Source organism: Schistocerca piceifrons, chromosome 3 (assembly GCF_021461385.2).
Source record: "Schistocerca piceifrons isolate TAMUIC-IGC-003096 chromosome 3, iqSchPice1.1, whole genome shotgun sequence".
Classification (NCBI taxonomy): domain Eukaryota; kingdom Metazoa; phylum Arthropoda; class Insecta; order Orthoptera; family Acrididae; genus Schistocerca; species Schistocerca piceifrons.
This window is the reverse complement of record NC_060140.1, coordinates 107765296-107789609: the sequence shown is the minus strand read 5'-3', so window position 1 is coordinate 107789609 and position 24314 is coordinate 107765296. Positions and strand designations below refer to the sequence as shown.

At 45.4% G+C, this 24314-nt stretch overlaps 1 protein-coding gene across 2 annotated transcripts in view; it reads right to left on the bottom strand.

The window, feature by feature from the left end:
- LOC124789870 (15-hydroxyprostaglandin dehydrogenase [NAD(+)]-like) overlaps nt 1-24314 on the bottom strand; it is a 165068-nt gene that overhangs the window by 9980 nt on the left and 130774 nt on the right. For both annotated transcript variants that reach the window (XM_047257383.1, XM_047257384.1), the window contains one exon: nt 654-808. In XM_047257383.1, the coding sequence (XP_047113339.1) occupies nt 654-808 (155 nt within the window). The remainder of the gene's footprint in view (nt 1-653; nt 809-24314) is intronic.

Sequence of the window (24314 nt, the reverse complement as noted above, 5' to 3'; positions counted from 1 at the left end):
GAACCCGTGTCTGGGAACGTCATCCAACAACACTACAGAGCTTCGAAGTTATAGGCGCCGGCCCCTGACTGTAGGTCACCCCTTCGGCAGCAAAAGAGACTTTGCAGGCAGAACGTCTCGCAATATTGTTTGTTTTTCAGTGGTCACGACTGATTGCCACCACCGCCAGTGGAGGAGATGAAGTTAGCTGCTACGATGACAGGCCTTGTCTCCTGTGAATGAGATGCTCTGTTGCGTCTGTGGATCACCACTTTGGACACAGGTTTCCATCTGCAGTTTATTTTTCTCCTGGAAGCCTGTAAAACTTCCAGAGTTTCTCGGCATACAGGAGAAAAATAAACTGCTGGTAGAAACCAGTGGTCGAAGATGTCATCCACCAAGGCAACAAAGCATCGCATTCGTAAGAGACAAGACCTGTCTATACAGAAGCTGGCTACATCTTTCCCACTGGCGATCGTGGCAATCATTCTCGACCACTGAGTAACAAACAACCTTCCGAGATGTTCCGTCTACCAATCGTCAGCGTAAAAACTCACGTTTGATGCGGGAAGAGTGGCCTAGTGGCGCGCGCCGGTGATTATAACTTGAGCCCTCTGTACTCACTGGCCGTACCCTCTGGATGGGGCAAAGAGAACAGAGAAGAGGCTGCTCACCTGGAGACTCCGAACTGCTGGACCAGGGAGTAGAACTGCTCCGCCTGCCAAGCCTCGGGCAAGTGCCTGCCCACGTTCTTCAGCAGCGTCGTATCACAGGGCCCGGGGCACACCGCCACCACCGACACACCTGTCTTCTCCGTGTGCTCTGCTGCCTGCAATACACCAGTGAAACTGAGTATGGACAGTTTGGCACCATGTGAGGGAGTTTGTTAGGTGGAGTAAGCGAAACGATATCCGGAAACCAGATTATACACCACCTGTAAGAAAAAAAATAAACTCACGAAAAACATGGTGGGACGTCAATGTACACTATGTGATCAAAAGTATCCTGACACCACCAAAAAATATGTTTTTCATATTAGGTGTTTTGTGCTGCCATCTACTGCCAGGTACTCCGTATCAGCGACGTCAGTAGTCATTAGACATCGTGAGGGAGCAGAATGGGACGCTCCGTGGAACTCACGGACTTCGAACATGGTCAGATGATTTGGTGTCACTTGTGACATACATCTGTACGCGAGATTTCCACACCCATAAACATCCCTGGGTCCACTGTTTCCGATGTGATAGTGAAGTGGAAACGTACAGCACAAGAGCGTACAGTCCGACTCGTTTGTTGACTGACGGAGACCGCCGACAGTTGAAGAGGGTTGTAACGGGCAATAGGCAGACATCTACCCCGATCATCACACAGGAATTCCAAACTGCATCAAGATCCACTGCAAGTACTATGACAGTTAGGCGGAAGGTGAGAAAACTTGGATTTCATGGTCGAGCGGCTGCTCATAAGCCACACATGACGCCAGTAAATGCCAAACGACGCCTCGCGTGGTGCAAGAGGCGTAAACATTGGACGGTTGAACAGTGGAAAAACGTTGTGTGGAGTGACGAATCACGGTACAGAAGGTGGCGATCGGATGGCAGGGTGTGGGTATGGTGAATGCCCGGTGAACGTTATCTGCCAGCGTGTGTAGTGCCAACAGTAAAATTCGGAAGCGGTGGTGCTACGGTGTGGTCGTGATTTTCATCGAGGGGGCTTGCACCCCATGTTGTCGTGCATGAAACTATCACAGCACAGGCCTCCATTGATGTTTTAAGCGCCTTCTTGCTTCCCACTGTTGAAGAGCAGTTCGGGGATGGCGATTGCATGCTTCAACACGATCGAGCACTTGTTCATAATGCACGGCCTGTGGCGGAGTGGTTACTTGACAATAACATCCCTGTAATGGACTGGCCTGCACAGAGTCCTGACCTGAATCCTATAGAACACCGCTGGGATGTTTTGGAACGCCGACTTCGTGCCAGGTCTCACCGACCAACATCGACACCTGTCCTCAGCGCGGCACTCAGTGAACAATGGGCAGCCATTCCAAAAGGAAACCTTCCAGCTCCTGATTAAACGTATGCCTGTGAGAGCGGAAGCTGTCATCAAGGCTAAGGGTAGGCCAACACCATACTGAATTCCAGCATTACCAATGGAGGGAGCCACGAACTTGTATGTCATTTTCAGCCAGGTGTCCAGATACTTTTGATCAAACAGTGTATCTTATTGTCGTCCTAGGGAGGAGTTCGTCAACGTGCTATAGGCTGACGTCGTGTCGCAGCCCTCTCTGCTCTTCCATTCTTGATGGTCGTGAAGGCCCTTGTCATTACGCCGGAACATGTAGAGTGATCACTGTGAAGGACATGGAATGCCATGTACTCGTACGAGACAGCGCTGACAGCACCTGACACAGTTTGATACGGGCCTCACAGTGGGTCTTCGTTTGGCCGCTTTGTCGAATCGTGCAATATTGAGATATGTGGTGGATTTGGAAGTGGTAGTTGCCAGATTCTGGACTGCATTGGAACGTGACAGCAAGCAGTCTGGTGATGAAGGATCCGATCGATCACATCTGTCGGTCATAAGGGAGGATCGTCTTAATGTGCTTCAAGCACGTAGTAAGCCCTTCACACCTGTGACATTAGTTCACTTCTGAAGACCAAAGCTATAAACAAATCGGCGGTACTGACATCGGTACACCCATGGCACCATGCTGTGCAACTTATGCATGGGCCCTCTGGAGGAACCTTTCCTATCCATCCATTCAACACCATACGAGAACAAGCAATGGACTCCCTGTAACAATCTATGTCATCCCGCACAATTGATAGGAAATAAGCAGCAGCTGGACCAGGGAATTACCGCCCCATGCTACCATTAACACAACAACAGAAACAGCTACATCTGTAGAAGTGCTGTAAGAGGGAAGTATGGACTATTGATGAATGGCACTGCATTGTGTTTGACGATGAATCACGGTTGTGTAGTACTCTGAATGACCAACGAAGGTTAGCAGGGCGGCGACCTTGGAAGTGATTCCATTCTTTCAATGTTTTCGAGAGACACAGTGGTGTTATTCCTGCCAACATGGGGTTTGCAGCCATCGGGAATTGACGTCCCAGATGATCCCACATCTTTCGAAGAGGGGCAGATCTATAGATCTTTCTGTCCACAGCATTACCTCAACATCACGCAGACAGTTTGTAGAGATAGGTACTGTGTTTGACATTGTTCTGTTGATAAATGGCGCCACAATACAGTCGCATTAGAGGTAACACATGAGGACGAAGGATGTCCACAATGCACTGTTGTGCTGTCAGAGTTCCCTCAATCGCTAGCAGCAATGACCAGAAGTTATGCTGGTAGTGATAGAGGGAACTGACAGCACAACAGTGCATTGTGGACATCCTTCGTCCTCACGTGTTACGCCATTTATCTGTATTGCCATTTATCTGTATCGTGGTGCCATTTATCAAACTTCCTGGCAGATTTGTGTGCCGGACCGACGCTCGAACTAGGGACCTTTGCCTTTCGCGGACAAGTGCTCTACCATCTGAGCTACCCAAGCACGACTCACGACCCGTCCTCACAGCTTTACTTCCGCCAGTACCTCGTCTCCTACCTTCCAAACTTTACAGAAGCTCTCCTGCGAACCTTGCAGGGCCAGCGGAAGTGAAGCTGTGAGGACGGGTCGTAAGTCGTACTTGGGTAGCTCAGATGGTAGAGCACTTTCCTGCGAAAGGCAAAGGTCCCGAGTTCGAGTCTCGGTCCGGCACACAGTTTTAATCTGCCAAGAAGTTTCAAAAATTTTGAAGCTTGCCAATGACAAGGGATGGATAGTGTCATGAAAACAGATTATAAGACATACCTCCATGATATATAGTTACTGTGCAGAAGCTTCGAAAGAAAGAGGCACTAGCGCACTACAGGTGTAAAACAAAACGTGAGACTATAGATAGCGGAATAATGAATGAAACGCGTTTGGCTGTCAAGAGCGAAATGCGAAAAAACTTCATGACGATTTTACCTTTCACAAAATAAGAAAAAATTTTGGTCATATGTAAAGACTACTACTGTCACCAAAATTACTGTCCAAACACTCATGGACTAGACAGGAAATGAAATTGAGGTTAAAAAAGCAAAAGTAGAAACATCGAACCCTGCTTTCAAATGTTCCTTTACAACGCAAAATGCACTGTTATAATGCCAATTTAATTCTCGAACTACTACAAAGATTAGTAACATAGATAATAGCGTTTGTGGTGTTGAGAAACAGTTGAAATCGCTAAAATTTAGCAAAGTTCCATGGTCCGTTCGGATGGCTTTAATACTCTATGTCGAATTTGTGGCTGAGTTTCCTCTTTTAACGTTAATCTATCACAGATATTCGAACAAAGAACTATGTTCAGTAGCTGGAAGAAAGCGCAGCTCAACCTCCCTACAAGAACGGTAGCTGAAGTGAAACACAAAGCTGTTATCCAGTATCACTGACATTCATTTTTGAAGAATCTTAGGACGTATTCTGGACTCTAACGTAATGAAGTATCTCGAAGAGAATCACCTGCTCCACGCAAAGCAGCATGGATTACGAAAGTATCGGTCACGTGAAACCCAACACGCTACTGACCAAGTGAGTCACATTTATGTTGTGTTTCTTGATTCCCAAAAGGGATTTGACTCAGTACGACACATATGCTTATCGAAAGCACAGCCATATGGATAATGAAGTGAGATTTGTGACTGGATTGAGGATTTCTGGTGGGAAACAGCACCTTATTTTGGAGAGACAGTTATCGACATACGCGGAAACAGCTTCGGGCGTGTCCCTGGGAAGTGCGTTGTGACCCTAGCTTTTCGTACTTTATGTTAATGACATTAAACACAGTATTAATAATACCCTCAGACTATTCGCCGGCGCTCGACCGCTACGGTCTCAGGTTCGAATCCTGCCTCGGGCATGGATGTGTGTGATGTCCTTAGGTTAGTTAGGTTTAAGTAGTTCTAAGTTCTAGGGGACTGATGACCTCAGATGTTGTCCCATAGTGCTCAGAGCCATTTGAACCATTTGAACTATTCGCCGGTGGTGCAACTATCTGCCGGACGCTGTGGCCGAGCGGTTGTAGGCGCTTCAGTCCTGAACCGCGCTGCTACTACGGTCGGAGGTTCGAATCCTGCCGTGGGCATGGATGTGTGTGATATCCTTAAGTTAGTTAGCTTTAAGTAGTTCTAAATCTAGGGGACCTCAGTTGTTAAGTCCCGTAGTGCTTAGAGGCATTTGAACCATTTTTGCAACTATCTATAATGAAGTACAGACTGAAAACAGCTGCACAAATATACTTTCAGATCTTCATAAGATTCCAATGCGGTGCAAAAATGCCTACTAGCATAAAATGTTCGTAAATGTAAAATTTTGCACTTCACAAATAAAGAAACGTGGTACCCAAAGGCTGCAAAGTCAATTAATCCCAGGGATGATAGTACACTACTGGCCATTAAAATTGCTACACCCAGAAGAAATGCAGATGATAAACGGGTATTCATTGGACAAATATATATTACACTATAACTGACATGTGATTACAGTTTCATGCAATTTGGCTGCATAGATCCTGAGAAATCAGTACCCAGAACAACCACCTCTGGCCATAATAACGGCCTCGATACGCCTGGGCATTGAGTCAAACAGAGCTTGGATGGCGTGTACAGGTACAGCTGCCCATGCAGCTTCAACACAATACCACATTTCATCAAGAACAGTGATTGGCGTATGGCGTATTGTGACAAGCCAGTTGCTCGGCCACCATTGATCAGACGTTTTCAGTTGGCGAGGGCACCAGTCGAACATTTTCTGTATCCAGAAAGGCCCGTACAGGACCTGCAACATGCGGTCGTGCATTATCCTGCTGAAATGTAGGGTTTTGCAGGGATCCCCTCCGCCACACACTGTCAGGTGGCTTGCGGAGTATGGATGTAGATGTAGATGTAGATCGAATGAAGGGTAGAGATACGGGTCGTAATACTTCTGAAATGTAACTTTCACTGTTCAAAGTGCTGTCAGTGTGAACAAGAGGTGACCGAGACGTGTAACCAATGGCACCCCATACCATCACGCCGGGTGATACGCCGTACGGCGATGACGAATACACGCTTCCAATGTGTGTTCACCGCGATGTCGCCAAACACGGATGCGACCATCATGAACCATCATGATGCTGTAAACAGAACCTGGATTCATCCGATAAAATGACGTTTTGCCATTCGTGGGCACAGGTTCGTCGTTGAGTACACCATCTCACGCGCTCCTGTCTGTGACGCAGCGTCAAGAGTAACCACAGCCACGGTCTCCGAGCTGATAGTCCATGCTGCTGCAAACGTCGTCGAACTGTTCGTGCAGATGGTCGTTGTCTTGCAAACGTCCCCATCTGTTGACTCAGGGATCGAGACTTGGCTGCACGATCCGTTACAGCCATGTGGATAAGATGCCTGTCATCTAGACTGCTAGTGATACGAGGCCGTTGGGATCCAGCACGAATTTCCGTATTACCCCCCTGAGCCCACTGATTCCAAACTCTGCTGACAGTCATTGGATCTCGACCAATGCGAGCAGCAATGTCGCGATACGATAAACCGCAATCGCGATAGACTACAATCCAACCTTTATCAAAGTCAGAAACGTGATGGTACGCGTTTCTCCTTCTTACACGAGGCATCACAAAAACGTTTCACCAGGCAACGCCGGTCAACTGCTGTTCGTGTATGAGAAATCGGTTGGAAACTTTCCTCATATCAGCACATTGTAGCTGTTGCCACCGGCGCCAATCTTGTGTGAATGCTCTGAAAAGCTAATCATTTGCATATCACAGCATCTTCTTCCCGTCGGTTAAATTTCGCGTCTGTAGTACGTCATCTTCGTGGTGTAGCAATTTTAACGGCCGCACAACCTAAAATCGGTATGCCAACCAAGCAAACTCGCCGTGAGCATTGGGTCAATCATTCTATCGATACACCAGGTTGAAGATATACCTCCGGTAAAACTCTGCATCCTGCTGCGTGGAGGAGTCAGGAACTGCCGCGTGCACATCCTCGTCCGACAGGAATAGTCGATTCTTCAGGGACTTTTTTAGGGTCCCAGAGGCGTGATAATCGCATACGGGGGTGCCATGACTATAGGGCAGGTACTCAAGTGTCTCCCATTTGAGTTGCCGTAGCTTCTGCATTACGACATTTGCGACATGGGGAAATTCAACAAAATACTTAGGGATTACAATTACAAATAACCTAAATTGGAACGATCACATAGATAATATTGTGGTTAGAGCAAACCAAAGACTGCGATTCATTGGCAGAACACTTAGAAGGTGCAACAGGTCTACCTAAAAGTCTGCTTACACTACGCTTGTCCGCCCTATTCTGGAGTACTGCTGTGCGGTGTGGGATCCGCATTGGGTGGGGCTGACGGATGACACCGAAAAAGTACAAAGAAGGGCAGCTCGTTTTGTATTATCGCGAAATAGAGGAGATAGTGTCACAGCCATGATACGTGAATTGGAGTGGCAATCATTAAAACAAAGGCGTTTTTCGTTGCGACGGGAGCTTCTCATGAAAATTCAATCATCAGCTTTCTCCTTTGATTGCGAAAACATTCTGTTGGCACCCACCAACATAGAGAGATATGATCATCACGATAAAATAAGAGAATTCAGGGCTTGCACGGAAAAATTTAAGTGCTCGTTTTTCCCGTATGCCGTTCGAGAGTGGAACGGTAGAGAGACAGCATGAAGGTGGTTCATTGAACCCTCTGCCAGGCACTTTGTTGTGAATAGCTGAGTAATCACGTAGATGTAGAGGCACGAAACTTGGCGCACCATTCCACAGCAGCGTGCTGCCCCATACATGTTGTTCACTTTCCGATGGATGTCTACCGATATTTGTCCTTCGGAAACCAAGAAAAGGATAACAGCCCGTTGGTCCTGTTTGGACGCATTTGCTAATAACGTCAACGTAGTTCAATTTACCGCCTTTACTGCACCCACGACGGAAAGACGCGAATGCCACATTAATTCCTTACCTGCATCGCAGTCGCGCTACGTTGCTTACGCGCTGCAGCAGCCCTTCAAAGGAAACTTTTTGGTTATTTTGTGACAAGACGTTGTATTTCATTCTACTGGAATTTCTGCTTTACTGAAACGACGCGTAGGTCGGAAACAGGCGGATGAATCGGTACCACAAACGAAACTACGAATTTTAATACAGCGAAATGGGTAGGTGTTCAAGTACACCTGTCCCACTAGTCTGAGCTAGAAGACAGCTTCCGTTGAGATGTGTCTTCGCCAGCTCATGAAACCTTCTTTTTGTCATCAGTCTTCTGACTGACATAATGCGACCCGTCACGAAATTCTCTCCTGTGCCAGTCTCATCATCTCAAAGTAGCATTGGCAAGCTACGTCCTGAATTATTCGCTCGATGTACTCCAATTTTTGTCTTCCTCTACAGTTTTTGCTCTCTCAGCTCCCTCTAGCACCACGAAAGTTATTCCCTGATGTTTTAATAGATGAGTTACCATCCTGTCCCTTCTCCTTGTCATTGTCTTCCATACATTCCTTCCCGCTCCGATTCTACGCTGAACCTCCTCATTCCTTACCTTATCAGTCCACGTTATTTTCAACATTCGTCTTTAGCACCACATCTCAAATGCTTCTATTTTCTTCTGTTCCGGTTCTATCACAGCCCATGTTTCGCTGCCATACAAGTAAGGCCTACACTAGTAGATTTCCCTTTCCAGGAATGTTCTTTTTGCCAGTGCTAGTCTGCTTCTTATGCCTTCTTCCTCCGTCTGTCGTGGGTTATTTCGCTGCCTAAGTAGCAGAATTCTTTAACTTCTTTAACTTAATAGAATTCTTTAACTTCATCAAACAGGAATGCGGGTAAGCTACTATGAACAACATAGTGAACGGATTATTGTAGCCAAGATAGACAGGAAGCCTATAGCCACGACAGTAGTACAAGTTTATATGCCAACTAGCTCCGCAGATGATGAAGAGATTGAAGTAACTGTACGAGGTGCATTCAAGTTCTAAGGCCTCCAATTTTTTTTCTCCAGACTGGAAAGAGATAGAAACATGCGCATTGTTTTAAAATGTGGCTGCGTTCATTGTTAATACGTCCCAGTGATGACAGCACCGTACGGCAGATGGAATTTTACCGCCTGCGGCGAGAATGAGAACTGTTTTAAATACTTAAAATGGCGACGTTTTCCTTATTTGAACAGCGTGCAATCATTCGTTTTCTGAATTTTCGTGGTGTGAAACCAATTGAAATTCGTCGACAGTTGAAGGAGACATGTGGTGATGGAGTTATGGATGTGTCGAAAGTGTGTTCATGGGTGCCACAGTTTAATGAAGGCAGAACATCGTGTGACAACAAACCGAAACAACCTCGGGCTCGCACAAGCCGGTCTGACGACATGATCGAGAAAGTGGAGAGAATTGTTTTGGGGGATCGCCGAATGACTGTTGAACAGATCGCCTCCAGAGTTGGCATTTCTGTGGGTTCTGTGCACACAATCCTGCATGACGACCTGAAAATACGAAAAGTGTCATCCAGATGGGTGCCACGAATGCTGACGGACGACCACACGGCTGCCCGTGTGGCATGTTGTCAAGCAATGTTGACGCGTAACGACAGCATGAATGGGACTTTCTTTTCGTCGGTTGTGACAATGGATGAGACGTGGATGCCATTTTTCAATCCAGAAACAAAGCGCCAGTCAGCTCAATGGAAGCACACAGATTCACCGCCACCAAAAAAATTTCGGGTAACCGCCAGTGCTGAAAAAATGAAGGTGTCCATGTTCTGGAACAGCGAGGGCGTAATCCTTACCCATTGCGTTCCAAAGGGCACTACGGTAACAGGTGCATCCTACGAAAATGTTTTGAAGAACAAATTCCTTCCTGCACTGCAACAAAAACGTCCGGGAAGGGCTGCGCATGTGCTGTTTCACCAAGACAACGCACCCGCACATCGAGCTAACGTTATGCAATAGTTTCTTCGTGATAACAACTTTGAAGTGATTCCTCATACTCCCTACTCACCTGACCTGGCTCCTAGTGACTTTTGGCTTTTTCCAACAATGAAAGACACTCTCCGTGGCCGCACATTCACCAGCCGTGCTGCTATTGCCTCAGCGATTTTCCAGTGGTCAAAACAGACTCCTAAAGAAGCCTTCGCCGCTGCCATGGAATCATGGCGTCAGCGTTGTGAAAAATGTGTACGTCTGCAGGTCGATTACGTCGAGAAGTAACGCCAGTTTCATCGATTTCGGGTGAGTAGTTAATTAGAAAAAAAACCGGAGGCCTTAGAACTTGAATGCACTTCGTATGACGAGATGAAAGAAATTACTCAGGTAGTTAAGGGAGACGATAATTTAGTTGTGATGGGAGACTGGAATTCGATATTAGGAAAGGAAGTGAAGGAAAAATAGTAAGTGAATATGGTCTGGGGGAAAGGAATAAAAGAGGAAGCCGCCTGCTAGAGTTTTGCACAGAGAGTAATTTAATAATCGCTGACACGTGGTTGAAGTATCCTAAAAGAAGGTTGTATGCGTGGAAGAGACCTGGAGAAAGTTTCAGACTGATTATATAACGGTAGTACAGAGATTGAGGAACGAGATTTTAAATTCTACGACATTTCCAGTTGCAGATGTGGACACTGACCACAATTTATTCGGTATGAATTGTAGACTTAAACTGGAAAAATTGGAAAAGGGTAGATGTTGCTGAAAATTTCAGAGAGAGCAACGGTTGACTAGCACAGGGGAAAGAAATAGAGTAGAATACGAATGGGTAGCTTCAAGAGATGAACGGTGAAGGCAGCCGAGGATCAGATAGGTAAAAAGGCAAGGCCTGGTAGATATCCTTGGATAACACAAGAGATATTAAAATTAATTGATGAAAAGAGAAAATAGAGAAATGCAGCAAGCAAATCAGGTGAAGCATATTTCTCGAGGGGAAAGACATATACCGCCTACAGGAAAATTAAAGAGCCCTTTGGAGAAAAGAGAAGCGACTATTTGAATAACAAGAGTTCAGATGGAAAACCAGTCCTAAGCAAAGAAGGGAAAGCTGAAAGGTGGAAGGAGTATTAGAGGGTCCATCAAAGGAGGATGTTCTTGGAGGCAATATTATAGAAATGAAAGTGGACGTAGATGGAGATGAGATACGAGAAGAAATTGACAGATCGCTGAAAGACCTAAGTCGAAACAACGCCCTGGCTGTGGACGATATTCCGTCAGAACTACTGATAGCCTTGGGAGAGCCATCCGTGACAAAACTCTTCCATCTAGTGTGCAAGATGTTACGAGACAAGCGGAATACCCTCTCACTTCAAGAAGAATATAATAATTCTAATTCTAATGAAAGAAGTTGATGGCAAGTGTAAAAATTACCGAACTATCAGTTTAATAAGTCACAGCTGCAAAATACTAACACGAATCCTGTACAGAAGAATGGAAAAACCCGTAGGAGCCGACACTGGCGAAGATCAGTTTGGATTCCGGAGAAATGTAATAACACCGACCCTACCACTTATCTTAGAATTTAAGTTCAGCAAAGACAAACCTACATTTATCGCATTTGTAGACTTGGTGAAGGCTTTTGATGGTGTAGTCTGGAATGCTCTCTTTGAAGTTCTGAAGGCAGCAGGGGTAAAACAAAGGGAGCGAAAGGCTATTTATAAGTGGTGTAGAAACCAGACGGCCGTTATAGTAGTCAACGGGCATGAAAGGGAAGCAGCGGTTGAGAAGGGAGTGAGACAGGGTTGTACCCTATCCCTGATGTTATTCAATCAGTACACTGAACAAGCAGTGAAGGAAATCAGAGAAAAATTTGGAGTAGGAATGAAAGTTCAAGGAAAAGAAATAAAAACTTTTAGGTTTGTCGATGACACTGTAATTCTGTCAGAAACAGCACAGGACTTCGAAGAGCAGTTGAACGGAATGGACATTGTCTTGAAAGGAGGATATAAAATGAACAGCAAAAAAAGCATACCAAGAGTAGTGGAATGTAGTAGAACTATGTCAGGCGATGCTGGGGAAATTAGATTTGGAAACGACACTAGGTGCGTTTTGCTATTTGGGCAGCAAACTAACTACTGATGGCCGAAGTAGAGAGGATGTAAAAAGTAGACTGCCAATGGCAAGAAAAGCATTTCTGAAGAAGGCAAATTTATTAACATCGAATATAGATATAAGTGTTAGGAATTATTTTCTGAAAGTATTTGTCTGGAGTGTATGGAAGTGAAACAGTTTAGACAAGAAGAGAGTAGAAGCTTTTGAAATGTGATGCTACAAAAGTACGTTGAAGATTAGATGGGTAGATCAGCAACTAATAAGGAGGTACTGAATAGAAGTGGGAAGAAAGGAAGTTTGTGGCACAAATTGACCAAAAGAAGGGATCAGTGGATAGGACACGTTTCGAGGTATCAAATGTTCACCAATTTAGTACTCGAGGGAAGTGTGTGTGTGTAGGGGAGGGGGTGGGGGTGAAAACCGTAGAGGGAGAGCAAGAGATGAATACAGTAACAACATCTACATTATGATCACCAATCCTGATGTTAAGTTTCTTATTACATTTCTGCTACTTCTCATTATTTTCGTCTTTCTTCGATTTACTCTCTGTCCGTATTCTGTACTCTTTAGATCATTTCATTCAGTAGATCCTGTAATTCTTCTTCACTTTCATCGACGAGAACAATGTAATCAGCGAATCGTATTAGTGATATCCTTTCACCTTGAATTTTAATTCCACTCCTGAATCTCTCTTTTATTTTCGTCATTGCTTCTTCGATGTACAGATTGAACAGTAGGGGCGAACGACTACATCCCCGTCTTACACCCTTTTTAATCACTTCGTTCTTGGTCTTCTACTATTACTGTTATTCCCTCTTGGTTCTTGTCCATGTTGTATATTATACTTCTCTCCATATAGCTAACCCCAATTTTCCTCAGAATTTCGAACATCTTCCACCATTCATTATTGTCGAACGCTTTCCCCAAGTCGACAAATCCTATGAACGTGTCCTGATTTTTCTTTAGTCTTGCTTCCAGTATCAATAGCAACGCCAGAACTGCCTCTCTAGTGCCTTTACCTTTCCTAAAGCCAAACTGATCGTCATCTAACACATCTTCAGTTTTCTTTTCCATTCTTGTGTATGTTATTGTTGTCATCAACTTGTGGATGCATGAGCTGTTAAGTTCATTGTGCGATAATCCTCGCACTTGTCAGTTCTTGCAGCCTTCGTAATTGTGTAGACGATAGTCAGTCAGTCATCCCGACAATCATTTCTTCTCCGCTTTCTTCACATTTTTAATGCAGTCATTTCGTCTTAGCTTCCCTGCACTTTCTGTTTATTTCATTCCTCAGCGACTTATATTTCTGTATTCATGAATTTCCCTGGACATTTTGGTACTTCTTTCATTCATCGATCGTCTGAAGCATTTCTTCTTTTACCCATGGTTTCTTTGCAGTTACCTTCTTTGTACCTATGATCTTATTGCCAACTTCTGTGAAAGCTCGTATTAGAGATGCCCATTTCTCTTCAACTGAGCAGCGTACTGAGCTATTCCTTATTGCAGTATCTATAGCCTCCGAGAACTTCAAAACTGTCTTTTCATCCCTTAGTACTCCCATATCCCACTTCTTCTCACTTGATTCGTCCTGACTAGTCACCTAAACTTCAGCTTACTGTTCATCACTACTACATTGTGACCTGAGTCTATATCTTCTCCTAGGTACGTCTCACAGTGCAGTATCAGATAACAGAATCTTTGACCATGATGTAATGTAACTGAAACCTTCCAGTATCTCCCGGCCTTTTCCAGTATACCTCCTCGTCTTGTTATTCTTTAACGGAGTATTCGGTATTACTGGCTCACATTTATTGGAGAACTCAATTAGCCTCTCTCCTGTCTCATTCTTAGTACCAAGCCCATTAAACGCTCTGACTCGTAGAACGGTATCTTTTCGTTGATTATTCAATCTTTTTCTCATGGTCACCTCCGCCTTGGCAGTCCCCTCCCGGAGATCCGAATGGTGGACTATTCCGGAGGCTCTTGCCAAGGAAGAGATGATCATCATGATACTTTTTTCAGTTACAGGCCACATGTCCTGTGGATACACATTATGTGTCTTAAATGCAGTGGTTTCCATTGCCTTCTGCATCCTCATGCCGTTGTTCATTGCTGATTCTTCTGCCTTTAGGAGCAGTTTCCCACCGCAAGGGTAACAGAGTGCCCTGACCCTCTGTCTGCTCCTCCGCCCCCTTGGCAGGGCTGTTGACAGAATGAGGGTGATTTCTCCGGCCGGAAGTCTTCGGCCGTCAATGCTGATGATTTTTATTCAAGATTTACGCGGTGCCGGCCGCTGGTGGCCGAGCGGTTCTAGGCGCTTCAGTCTGGAACAGCGCGACCGCTACGGTCGCAGGTTCGAATCCTGCCTCGGGGATGGATGTGTCTAATGTCCTGAGGTTAGTTAGGTTTAAGTAGTTCTAAGTTCTAGGCGACTGATGACCTGAGATGTAAGTCCCATAGTGCTCACAGCCATTTGAACCATTTACGCAGTGATGGCGTTCGAACCAAAGACGCTACCCCTAGAGAACGGGTGCATGAAATCGACAACCACCGTGACACACCAAGAAGATGTGAAAAAGCGTTAAAGTTCATCAGAGATACTGGTTGATTACTGTATCAACGAGCCAAAGTTGGAATACAAATTAATTCAAAATAAACAAAACCATACAAAACCTAATTTTTTAAAAAAAACTTTTAATTTATATTTTTGATTCAAATTCCTGGATATACAATTTGTTGAGATGTGAAATGGATTACGTAGATTGAGTAGTAGGTAAAACGGGTGGTAGATTTTGTTTCACTGGTAGAATACTGGGGAAATGCAATCGGTCTGCTAATGAAATTGAACACAAAACACTCGTGCAAAACACCGTAGAATATTGCTCAAGTGTGTAGCACCTGTATCGCATAGTAGTAACAGAGGATATTAAAAGTGTACAATGAAGGGCAGGCACGAATGATCTCAAGTTTTTTTTGAGCCATAGGAGAGTGTTACGTGGATGCTGAAAGAAATGAACTGGCAAATGATTGGTGGTAGATGCAACTATCCAATGAAATTTTGTTTCTGTGTGGATTCATAGCCTCTAAATAATTTACAAGCGAAAACATGGTGCATGGCAGGCTGTATACTAATGTTCCTTATTTAATTTGTGTCATAACTAATTTCGACTTTACGTCATTTTCGAGTACATGCCTGACATCATTTTCCGTACATCACATTTTACATTGTGTAAGTGTCGGATTCATTTTACAAATGTGTGTCCACACGCCATAATCCAAAATGAATCCAGATCATGATGATACATCATCACATGTCACGTCACAGAATCCCTCTCACACTGGGTGACGTCAGGAGGGCCGAGGCTGAAACGTGTGACCTATCTCAGCAGTGACATTTCGACCAAACATGCCAACGAGTATCCAAGAATATTACAGCGGCCAGGGTGGAGCAAAAGGTTTTTTACCCAAGAACAGATTCTGATTTCACAGGTGTGTAACGATATCCACTTTAGAATAAACTACGTCTGTTTTTGTCATCTGTTTTATTTTTGTTTCATACCTTTTTTAAAGTTTTATGAAGTATATTCCTTCGTTCCCTATTCCCCTTGAATGTAAGCCCAAATAAACTGCCTGACAAAAAAAAGTGATCCTGTCAGAAGATATAGCCGGACGTCAATATAACTTTGTAGATGCACACACACCATCGACGGATATGCAAATGATTAAGAGTTGTAGCTCTTTGTGTCAGGTGGAACGGCCACCAGAGTGCATTAGCGTTGTTCGTGTTTAGTGCTGTTACTAGACCTGGCAGGGCATGTAAGGGGCGTAAACAGCATGGTATTTTCAATTCCGGTGTTTCTTGTTTGGGAAAGCAAATAAAAGTGTCATTAATGAATAACTTCATAGCTCCAAGCATTCACCGCGGGACACAAAGATATTGAGCATCTTTGGTCGGAATTTAAAGGTATTGTCCACCATGTGCTAGAGGAGTATGTGCCTAGCAAAAGTATAGGGGAGGGAAAGGATCCACCTTGGTACAACAAACATATTAGGAAGTTTCTGAGAAAGCACAGAATTTTGCACAGTCGTTTTAAACGTAGTCACCGCCCCCGCTGACAAACAGAAATTATGCGAAATGAAAGCAGCTGTCAGAAGGACAATGAGAGACTCTTTTAACGAATCTGAAAGTAATATTTTATCTGCAGATTCTAAAAATAACCCCAAAAAATTTTGGTCGTACGTAAAATCTATGAACGCTACAAATAATTCAATACCTTCACTTGCTGACAGTATGGGTAATGTAACTGATGATGATAAACAGAAGGCCGAAATTCTAAACCTAGCTTTCAAAAACTCGTTTACGATAGAGTACTGCAGCACCATTCCCCCTTACAATCATCGAACAAACGAAAGGATGGTTGACATAGTGTTTAGTGTATCTGGAATTGTAAAAAAGTTAAGATCCTTAGACACCAGAAAGGCATCTGGCTCAGACGGTATCCCCGTGAGATTTTATGTTGACTATGCTACAAATATAGCACCATTCTTATCCATCATCTATCAGAGATCACTGGAACGGCGGAAAGTTCCACTGGATTGGAAGAAGGTCCAGGCCACAGCAATCTACAAAAAGAGTAGAAAATCGGATGCGCATAATTACCGGCCAATTTCACTGACATCGATTTGTTGTATAATCATGGAACATATTTTGTGTTCAGACATAATGACCTTTCTAGACTCTGAGAAGCTCATCTGCAGAAACCAGCACGGTTTTAGGAAACAGCGGTCATGCGAGACACAGCTGGCCCTCTTTCTGCATGATATACAACAGGCTCTAGATACCGGCTCCCAGGTTGATGCCATATTTCTTGACTTTCGAAACGCGTTCGACTCAGTTCCGCACTGTCGCCTGCTACAAAAAGTGCGCGCTTACGGTCTATCCAATGACAGATGCGGTTGGATAGAAAGTTTTCTAACAGACAGGGAGCAGTATGTCGTCCTGAACGGCGTAACTTCAACAGAAACAAGAGTAACTTCAGGTGTGCCCCAGGGTAGCGTAATAGGTCCTCTGCTTTTTACGTGTTACATAAACGATCTGGTTGATGGTATTGACAGCGGCCTTAGACTGTTTGCCGATGATACTGTAGTCTAAAGGAAAGTAGTATCACATGAAAGTTGTGAACAAATCAATGAGGATTTGCAGAAAATAAATGCGCGGTGTAATGACTGGCAGTTATCTCTCAATATTAGTAAGTGTAACCTACTGCGTATAACAAGGCGAAAATCCCCACTAATATATGAGTACAAAATAAATGATCAGTCTTTGGAAGCGGTAACATCGGTCGTGTATCTGGGTGTGACTATTCGAAGTGATCTCAAATGGAATGATCAGATTACACAAGTAACGGGTAAGGCGAATTCTAGATTGCGGTTTACTGGTAGAATCCAGAAGCGATGCAGTCCTTCAACAAAGGAAATAGCTTACAATACGTTAGTTCGTCCAGTCTTAGAGTATTGTTCGTCTGTATGGGACCCTTACCAGTTGGATCTGATTCAAGAGATTGAGAAGGTCCAAAGAAGAGCGGCAAGATTCGTGACTGGTACATTTAGCCATCACGGAAGTTTGAAGTGGGACACACTTGCAGATAGACGACGCGCTAAACACAAGGGGCTGCTCACTAAATTCCGAAATCCAATCTTCACCGAGGATGTAGAGCATATACAGGGTGATTCAAAAAGAATACCACAACTTTAAAAATGTGTATTTAATGAAAGAAACATAATATAGCCTTCTGTTATACATCATTACAAAGAGCATTTAAAAAGGTTTTTTTTCACTCAGAAACAAGTTCAGAGATGTTCAATATGGCCCCCTCCAGACACACGAGCAATATCAACCCGATACTCCAACTCGTTCCACACTCTCTGTAGCATATCAGGCGTAACAGTTTGGATAGCTGCTGTTATTTCTCGTTTCAAATCATCAATGGTGGCTGGGAGAGGTGGCCGAAACACCATATCCTTAACATACCCCCATAAGAAAAAATCGCAGGGGGTAAGATCAGGGCTTCTTGGAGGCCAGTGATGAAGTGCTCTGTCACGGGCTGCCTGGCGGCCGATCCATCGCCTCGGGTAGTTGACGTTCAGGTAGTTACGGACAGATAAGTGCCATCCTGCTGAAATATGAATTGTTGTGCTTCTTGTTCGAGCTGAGGGAACAGCCAATTCTCTAACATCTCCAGATACTGTAGTCCAGTTACAGTAGCACCATCGAAGAAAAAGGGACCAAAAACTTTATTGGCTGAAATGGCACAGAAAACGTTCACCTTAGGCGAGTCACGTTCATACTGAGTTGTTTCCCGCGGATTCTCAGTGCCCCATATACAGACATTGTGACGGTTGAGTTTCCCGTTAGTGTGGAAAGTTGCTTCATCACTAAACACAATCTTTGAAATGAAAGATTCATCTGTTTCCATTTGAGCAAGGATAAAATCACAGAAATCGATTCTTTTAATCTTATCAGCTGCAGACAGTGCTTGAACCAATTTCAGACGATAAGGTTTCATAACTAACCTTTTTCGTAGGACTCTCCATACAGTTGATTGTGGAATTTGCAGCTCTCTGCTAGCTCTGCGAGTCGATTTTCCTGGGCTGCGAACAAATGCTTGCTGGATGCGTGCTACATTTTCATCACTCGTTCTCAGCCGTCCAGAACTTTTCCCTTTGCACAAACACCCATTCTCTGTAAACTGTTTATACCAACGTTTAATACACCACCTATTAGGAGGTTTAACACCATACTTCGTTCGAAATGCACGCTGAACAACTGTCGTCGATTCACTTCTGCCGTACTCAATAACACAAAAAGCTTCTGTTGAGCGGTCGCCATCTTAGCATCAACTGACGCTGACGCCTAGTCAACAGCGCCTCAAGCGAACAAATATACAACTAAATGAAACTTTATAGCTCCCTTAATTCGCCGACAGATAGTGCTTAGCTCTGCCTTTTGTCGTTGCAGAGTTTTAAATTCCTAAAGTTGTGGTATTCTTTTTGAATCACCCCGTATTATTACCACCAACTTTCAGATCGCGTAATGATCATCATTCAAAGATAAGGGAAATAAGAGCTCGCACTGAGGCGTTCAGACAGTCGTTTATCCATCGCGCGATCCGCGAGTGGAACAGAGGGGGGGGGGGGGGAGGGGGGGAATATGACTATGGCGCGAATTGTGCCCTCCACCACACACCGCTTGGTGGCTAGCGGAGTATATATGTAGATATGTAGAAGTAGATGTAGACTGCATGGAAACTTGAGGGTCGACCGTGGCTGAACACTGCATGGGACGATCGCTCTATTGTGCACCAGTCGCATCGTAATCCCTCACACTTCCGCCTGCTATCCGAGGACAAGTAATGAGAACTCTGCAACATCTGTGTCATAACATACCACTGGCCAGAGATAGCAGAGATAGCAGTAGCCGGACCGGGGAATCACAGTCCCTTGAGTACTCTGCCGTCAACACCTCAACACAAATAGCTGCGTTTGGAGAGGCGCCGTAACTGGGATACATGGACTGCTGATGAATGGCGTCGCATTTTTTTAAGCGGTGAATCGCAGTGCTGCTCCGCCCCGGATGACCATCGTCAGCTTGTATGATGGGTATCTGAGGAGAAGACCCACTCTCCAGCGTTCTGAACAGAGACAGCGTTGGTACTCCAGGCGTTATGGTGTAGGGAACCGTGTGGTATGACCTCTGGTCAAGACTGAACTCTGATGGCATAACGGTACCTCATGGGGATCCTACCTCGTCATGTGTTATCTGTCCTATAACCATATCGTGTGCCATTTTCCAACAAAACAGTGCTTATTCACACACGGGACGTATCTCTGTGAACTAGCTGTGTGAAGCTTAGGTGCCCCCATGGCCAGCAAGATCCACAGATCCGTCACCAATAGAACATGTGTGAGATCAGCTCGGATGTAATATACATCCCAATGCCACACTCCAGATTATAAAGGACCATTTACAACATTTACAACAGTCGTGGACCAGCTTGCACCAGGTGAGGGTGCAAACGCTTTATGGCACCCTTCCCGACTGGATCAGTCCAAGCAATTAGGCCAACGTCGTACCGATCTGTGGGTTCGCACTGGCAAGTTCTTTGTGCAAGTGGCTCAATTTTGTAACGACGTAAGTAGCGCCAATATCATCTCGACCCGTGAAGTTTCTTTTCATTTCCTCGCCCGCCCCCCGCTCTCCCTCCCCCTCCTGGGTGCTTCATTTTTCTTTGGCAGTGTACGTCCGCAGACGTACAAGTAGGACAAAACTACTTTTATTTACAATGGTGTCCAGAAGTTAAAGACGAAAGTAACTTCGCATGATGTGTCATTGCCAAGTAACATAGCTCGATGAAGTTTGGACCATATACAGAAGTATGTGATAAAGATGTGATAGACAATGATTACACAGAAGTCGTCGCGATTCATGATGGTCCGCTGGGCATTACAAAAGGTGATACATGGTCCTCAATATTCTGTGTGATGACTGAGGACGGCAGGGCATGTTCGATTATATTCGACGATGTTCCTGGATTCATTAGGTGTTCCCACCTCTCTCTATATGGGGATACGTACAGCCTTCTCGAATATGGTAGTTTTGAGGGTCTAGGTGTTGCGCTGTGGGGAGGCATAATGTTGCAAGGGCTTACTGATCACCAGATCTTTGAGCAGATCAGTCACCGTTATTGTGAGACTGTCCTCTTTCCCCGTGAGAGCCTTTTTAGAGTTCATCCGGCCCTGGCTTCATTTTTATGAATGACAATGCGCGGTCGCTTCGAACTGTGTCGGTGGAGGAGCTGTTGGAACGAGAGTATATTCGGCGAATGGATTGGACTAGCCGTTCCCCCGACTTGAATCCCATTAAGCACTTGTCGGATGCGATGGGGAGATCTAAGGCAGCAATTCTGCATGCACCAAGGTCAATCCAGTTGTTGTCAATCGTGCTGTTCGAGGAATGGAACGAGTTACACTGAAGAGCCAAAGAAACTGGTACACTTGCCTAATATCGCGTAGGGTCCCCGCGAACATGCAGAAGTGCCGCTGCAGGACGTGGCATGTACTAGACTATTGTCTGAAATGGTGCTGGAGGGAACTGACACCATGAATCCTGCAGGGCTGCCCATAAATCCGTAAAAGTAGGAGGGGGTGGAGATCTCTTCTGAAGAGCACGTTGCAAGGCATCCCAGACATGCTCAATACGCTCAATACGCTCAGACGCTCCTTCCCACTCCGGAAAGCCGTGCGTTAGACCGCACGGATAACCAGGCGGGCCCTGTTGCGTTGACTCACTGGTGTACGCAGCAATGGACGCCTTGCGGACAGTCCATTTAGCTGCAAACGACGTCGAATAGTAGGCGTGGACACTGCTTGTTACGTAACAGACCAAGCTTGTTGTGACATAGTTCGTGGCGTGGCAGACCAATCCACCACTTCCATGCGCACAATATGCCTGTTATCGTGGCCCGCATCTCGTGGTCGTGCGGTATCGTTCTCGCTTCCCACGCCCGGGTTCCCGGGTTCGATTCCCGGCGGGGTCAGGGATTTTCTCTGCCTCATGATGGCTGGGTGTTGTGTGCTGTCCTTAGGTTAGGTAGGTTTAAGTAGTTCTAAGTTCTAGGGGACTGATGACCGCAGATGTTAAGTCCCATAGTGCTCAGAGCCATTTGAACCATTTTGAGCCTGTTATCGTGCGTAGCGGTGCCGCGAGGTGTGTGTTGTTGGTCCCGTCGGTCCGTCGTTCCCTCCTGCATCCAGCGATTACAGATCCGGATCACAGTTGCTCGGTTCCGTCCGACACGATCACCGGTTTCTCTGCAAGATAATCCGCAATCTCTATAGGCAACTATTCTTTCTCGGTCGAATTCCGAAACATACTCGAAAGACGCTCGCTGTCTTCTAAGACGCATGCTGGAACTGTTTACGCAAAACAAAAGCGCGAAGAAACAATTCCAGTACGTTCCCCATAAATATAGCGCTTGCAGGTGGCGCTATTGGCGCCAGTTATGTGCGCCAGCGCCGAAATGCTAATCGTGTGCGTCTCTGGTCACAGCAAACGCATGCTGTGAATTTCACCTGATACAATATGCGTTAGATGAGTATGTGCCAAACAAGATGGTAAGAGATGGAAAAGAGCCACGGAGATGATAGTGGAAGACTCTGCAGGAGAGACGCTCAATAGCTCGGTACGGGCTTTTGTTGAAGTTTCGAGAGCATACCCTCACCGAGGAGTCAAGCAGTATATTGCTCCCTCCTACGTATATCTCGCGAAGAGACCATGAGGATAAAATCAGAGAGATTAGAGCCCACACAGAGGCATACCGACAATCTTTCTTTCCACGGACAATACGAGACTGGAATAGAAGGGAGAACCGATAGAGGTACTCAAGGTACCCTCCGCCACACACCGTCAGGTGGATTGCGGAGTATGGATGTAGATGTAGATGTAGATTTGAATGCTTGCTTCAAGGTGTTACATTTTGGGTACACAGCAGTGCAATATTACACTGATCAGCCAGCACATTACAATCAGTTACCTGATAGCCAGTATCCGCACCATTGGCACAGACGACAGCGGTGATGCATCATGGCAAGGAAGCAATGAAGCTTTGGTCGGCCGCGCGCGGTTAGCCGAGCGGTCTCAGGAGCTTTAGTCATGGACGGTGCGGCTGGTCCCGGCGGAGGTTCGAGTCCTCCTTCGGGCATGGGTGTGTGTGTTTGTCCTTAGGATAATTTAGGTTAAGCAGTGTGTAAGCTTAGGGACTGAGGACCGTAGCAGTTAAGTCCCATAAGATTTCACACACATTTGAACAACAATTTTAAATCTTGGTCGCCGGATGGAGTTGGCACCACACCTGCATACACAAGCTACCTAATTCCCGTAAATTCCGGAGAGGGAGAGGACGAGCTCTGACGATACATTTCATCACATCCTAGATGTGTTTGACAGGATGCGGATCAGGCGAGTTGGGGGCCCTAACATCAGCTGGATCTCGCCAGCCGGCCGAAGTGGCCGTGCGGTTAAAGGCGCTGCAGTCTGGAACCGCAAGACCGCTACGGTCGCAGGTTCGAATCCTGCCTCGGGCATGGATGTTTGTGATGTACTTAGGTTAGTTAGGTTTAACTAGTTCTAAGTTCTAGGGGACTAATGACCTCAGCAGTTGAGTCCCATAGTGCTCAGAGCCATTTGATCTCGCCACTCCATCACACTTCTGGCCTTGTGACATGGCCTATAATTTTGTGAAAAAATTCCATTGTCGTCAGGAAACATGGTCGTCGTGAAACGGGTGTACGTGATCAGCAACCAGTCTACAATACTCCTTGGCCGTCAGGGTGCCATGGATGAGCTCCACTGGACCTATGGATGCCCACGTGAATGTTCCACAGAGCATAATGGAGCTGCCGCCAGTCTGTCTCCATCCTGCAGTACATGTGTCAGGGAGGTTTTCCCCTGGAAGACGACTGATTTGCGCCCTCCCATTAGCACGATGAAGAAGGTGTCAGGATTCATCAGACCCTGCAGCGCTCTGCCACTGCGCCAATGTCCAGTGCCGATGGTTACATGCTCATTACAGTCGTAGCTACGATTTTGTGGTGTTAACATTGGTACATGCATGGTTCATCTGCTGCAGTGGCCCATCATTGGGGGTGTTCGGAGCAGTGTGAGTTCAGACACGTTTGTACTCCACCCAGCTTTAAAGTCTGATGTTAGTACTGCCACAGTTCGCAACCTGTCCTGTTTTATCAGTCTGCCCAGCCTACAATGTGCGACATCTGTAATAAGGGTTGGCCATCCAACTCCATGATGTTTGGACTTGGTATTCACCTTGGTTTCTCCATGTGTTGAAGACGCTCACCACAGCACTGATCGAACACCTGATAAGTCGTACGGTTTCCTAAATGCTTATCCCGAGTCTCTATAGTGTCCCCGCTGAAATAATAAGAAAAGACTTAAAAAACAGCATTTTTAAAGAAGAGACATTTAAAAATTGAATAATAAGTGGACACCAGCCGCTCAGGCGAACATACATTTTTCTCATGTATCCGTATTATAATAATTTCTCTGTGTAAGTTTCGAGGGCAAAGAAATATAACAAAATGATCTAAAGAGACGACAAGATACGCTCTTTTGTTAATTTTTTAGTCGTCTTTACTT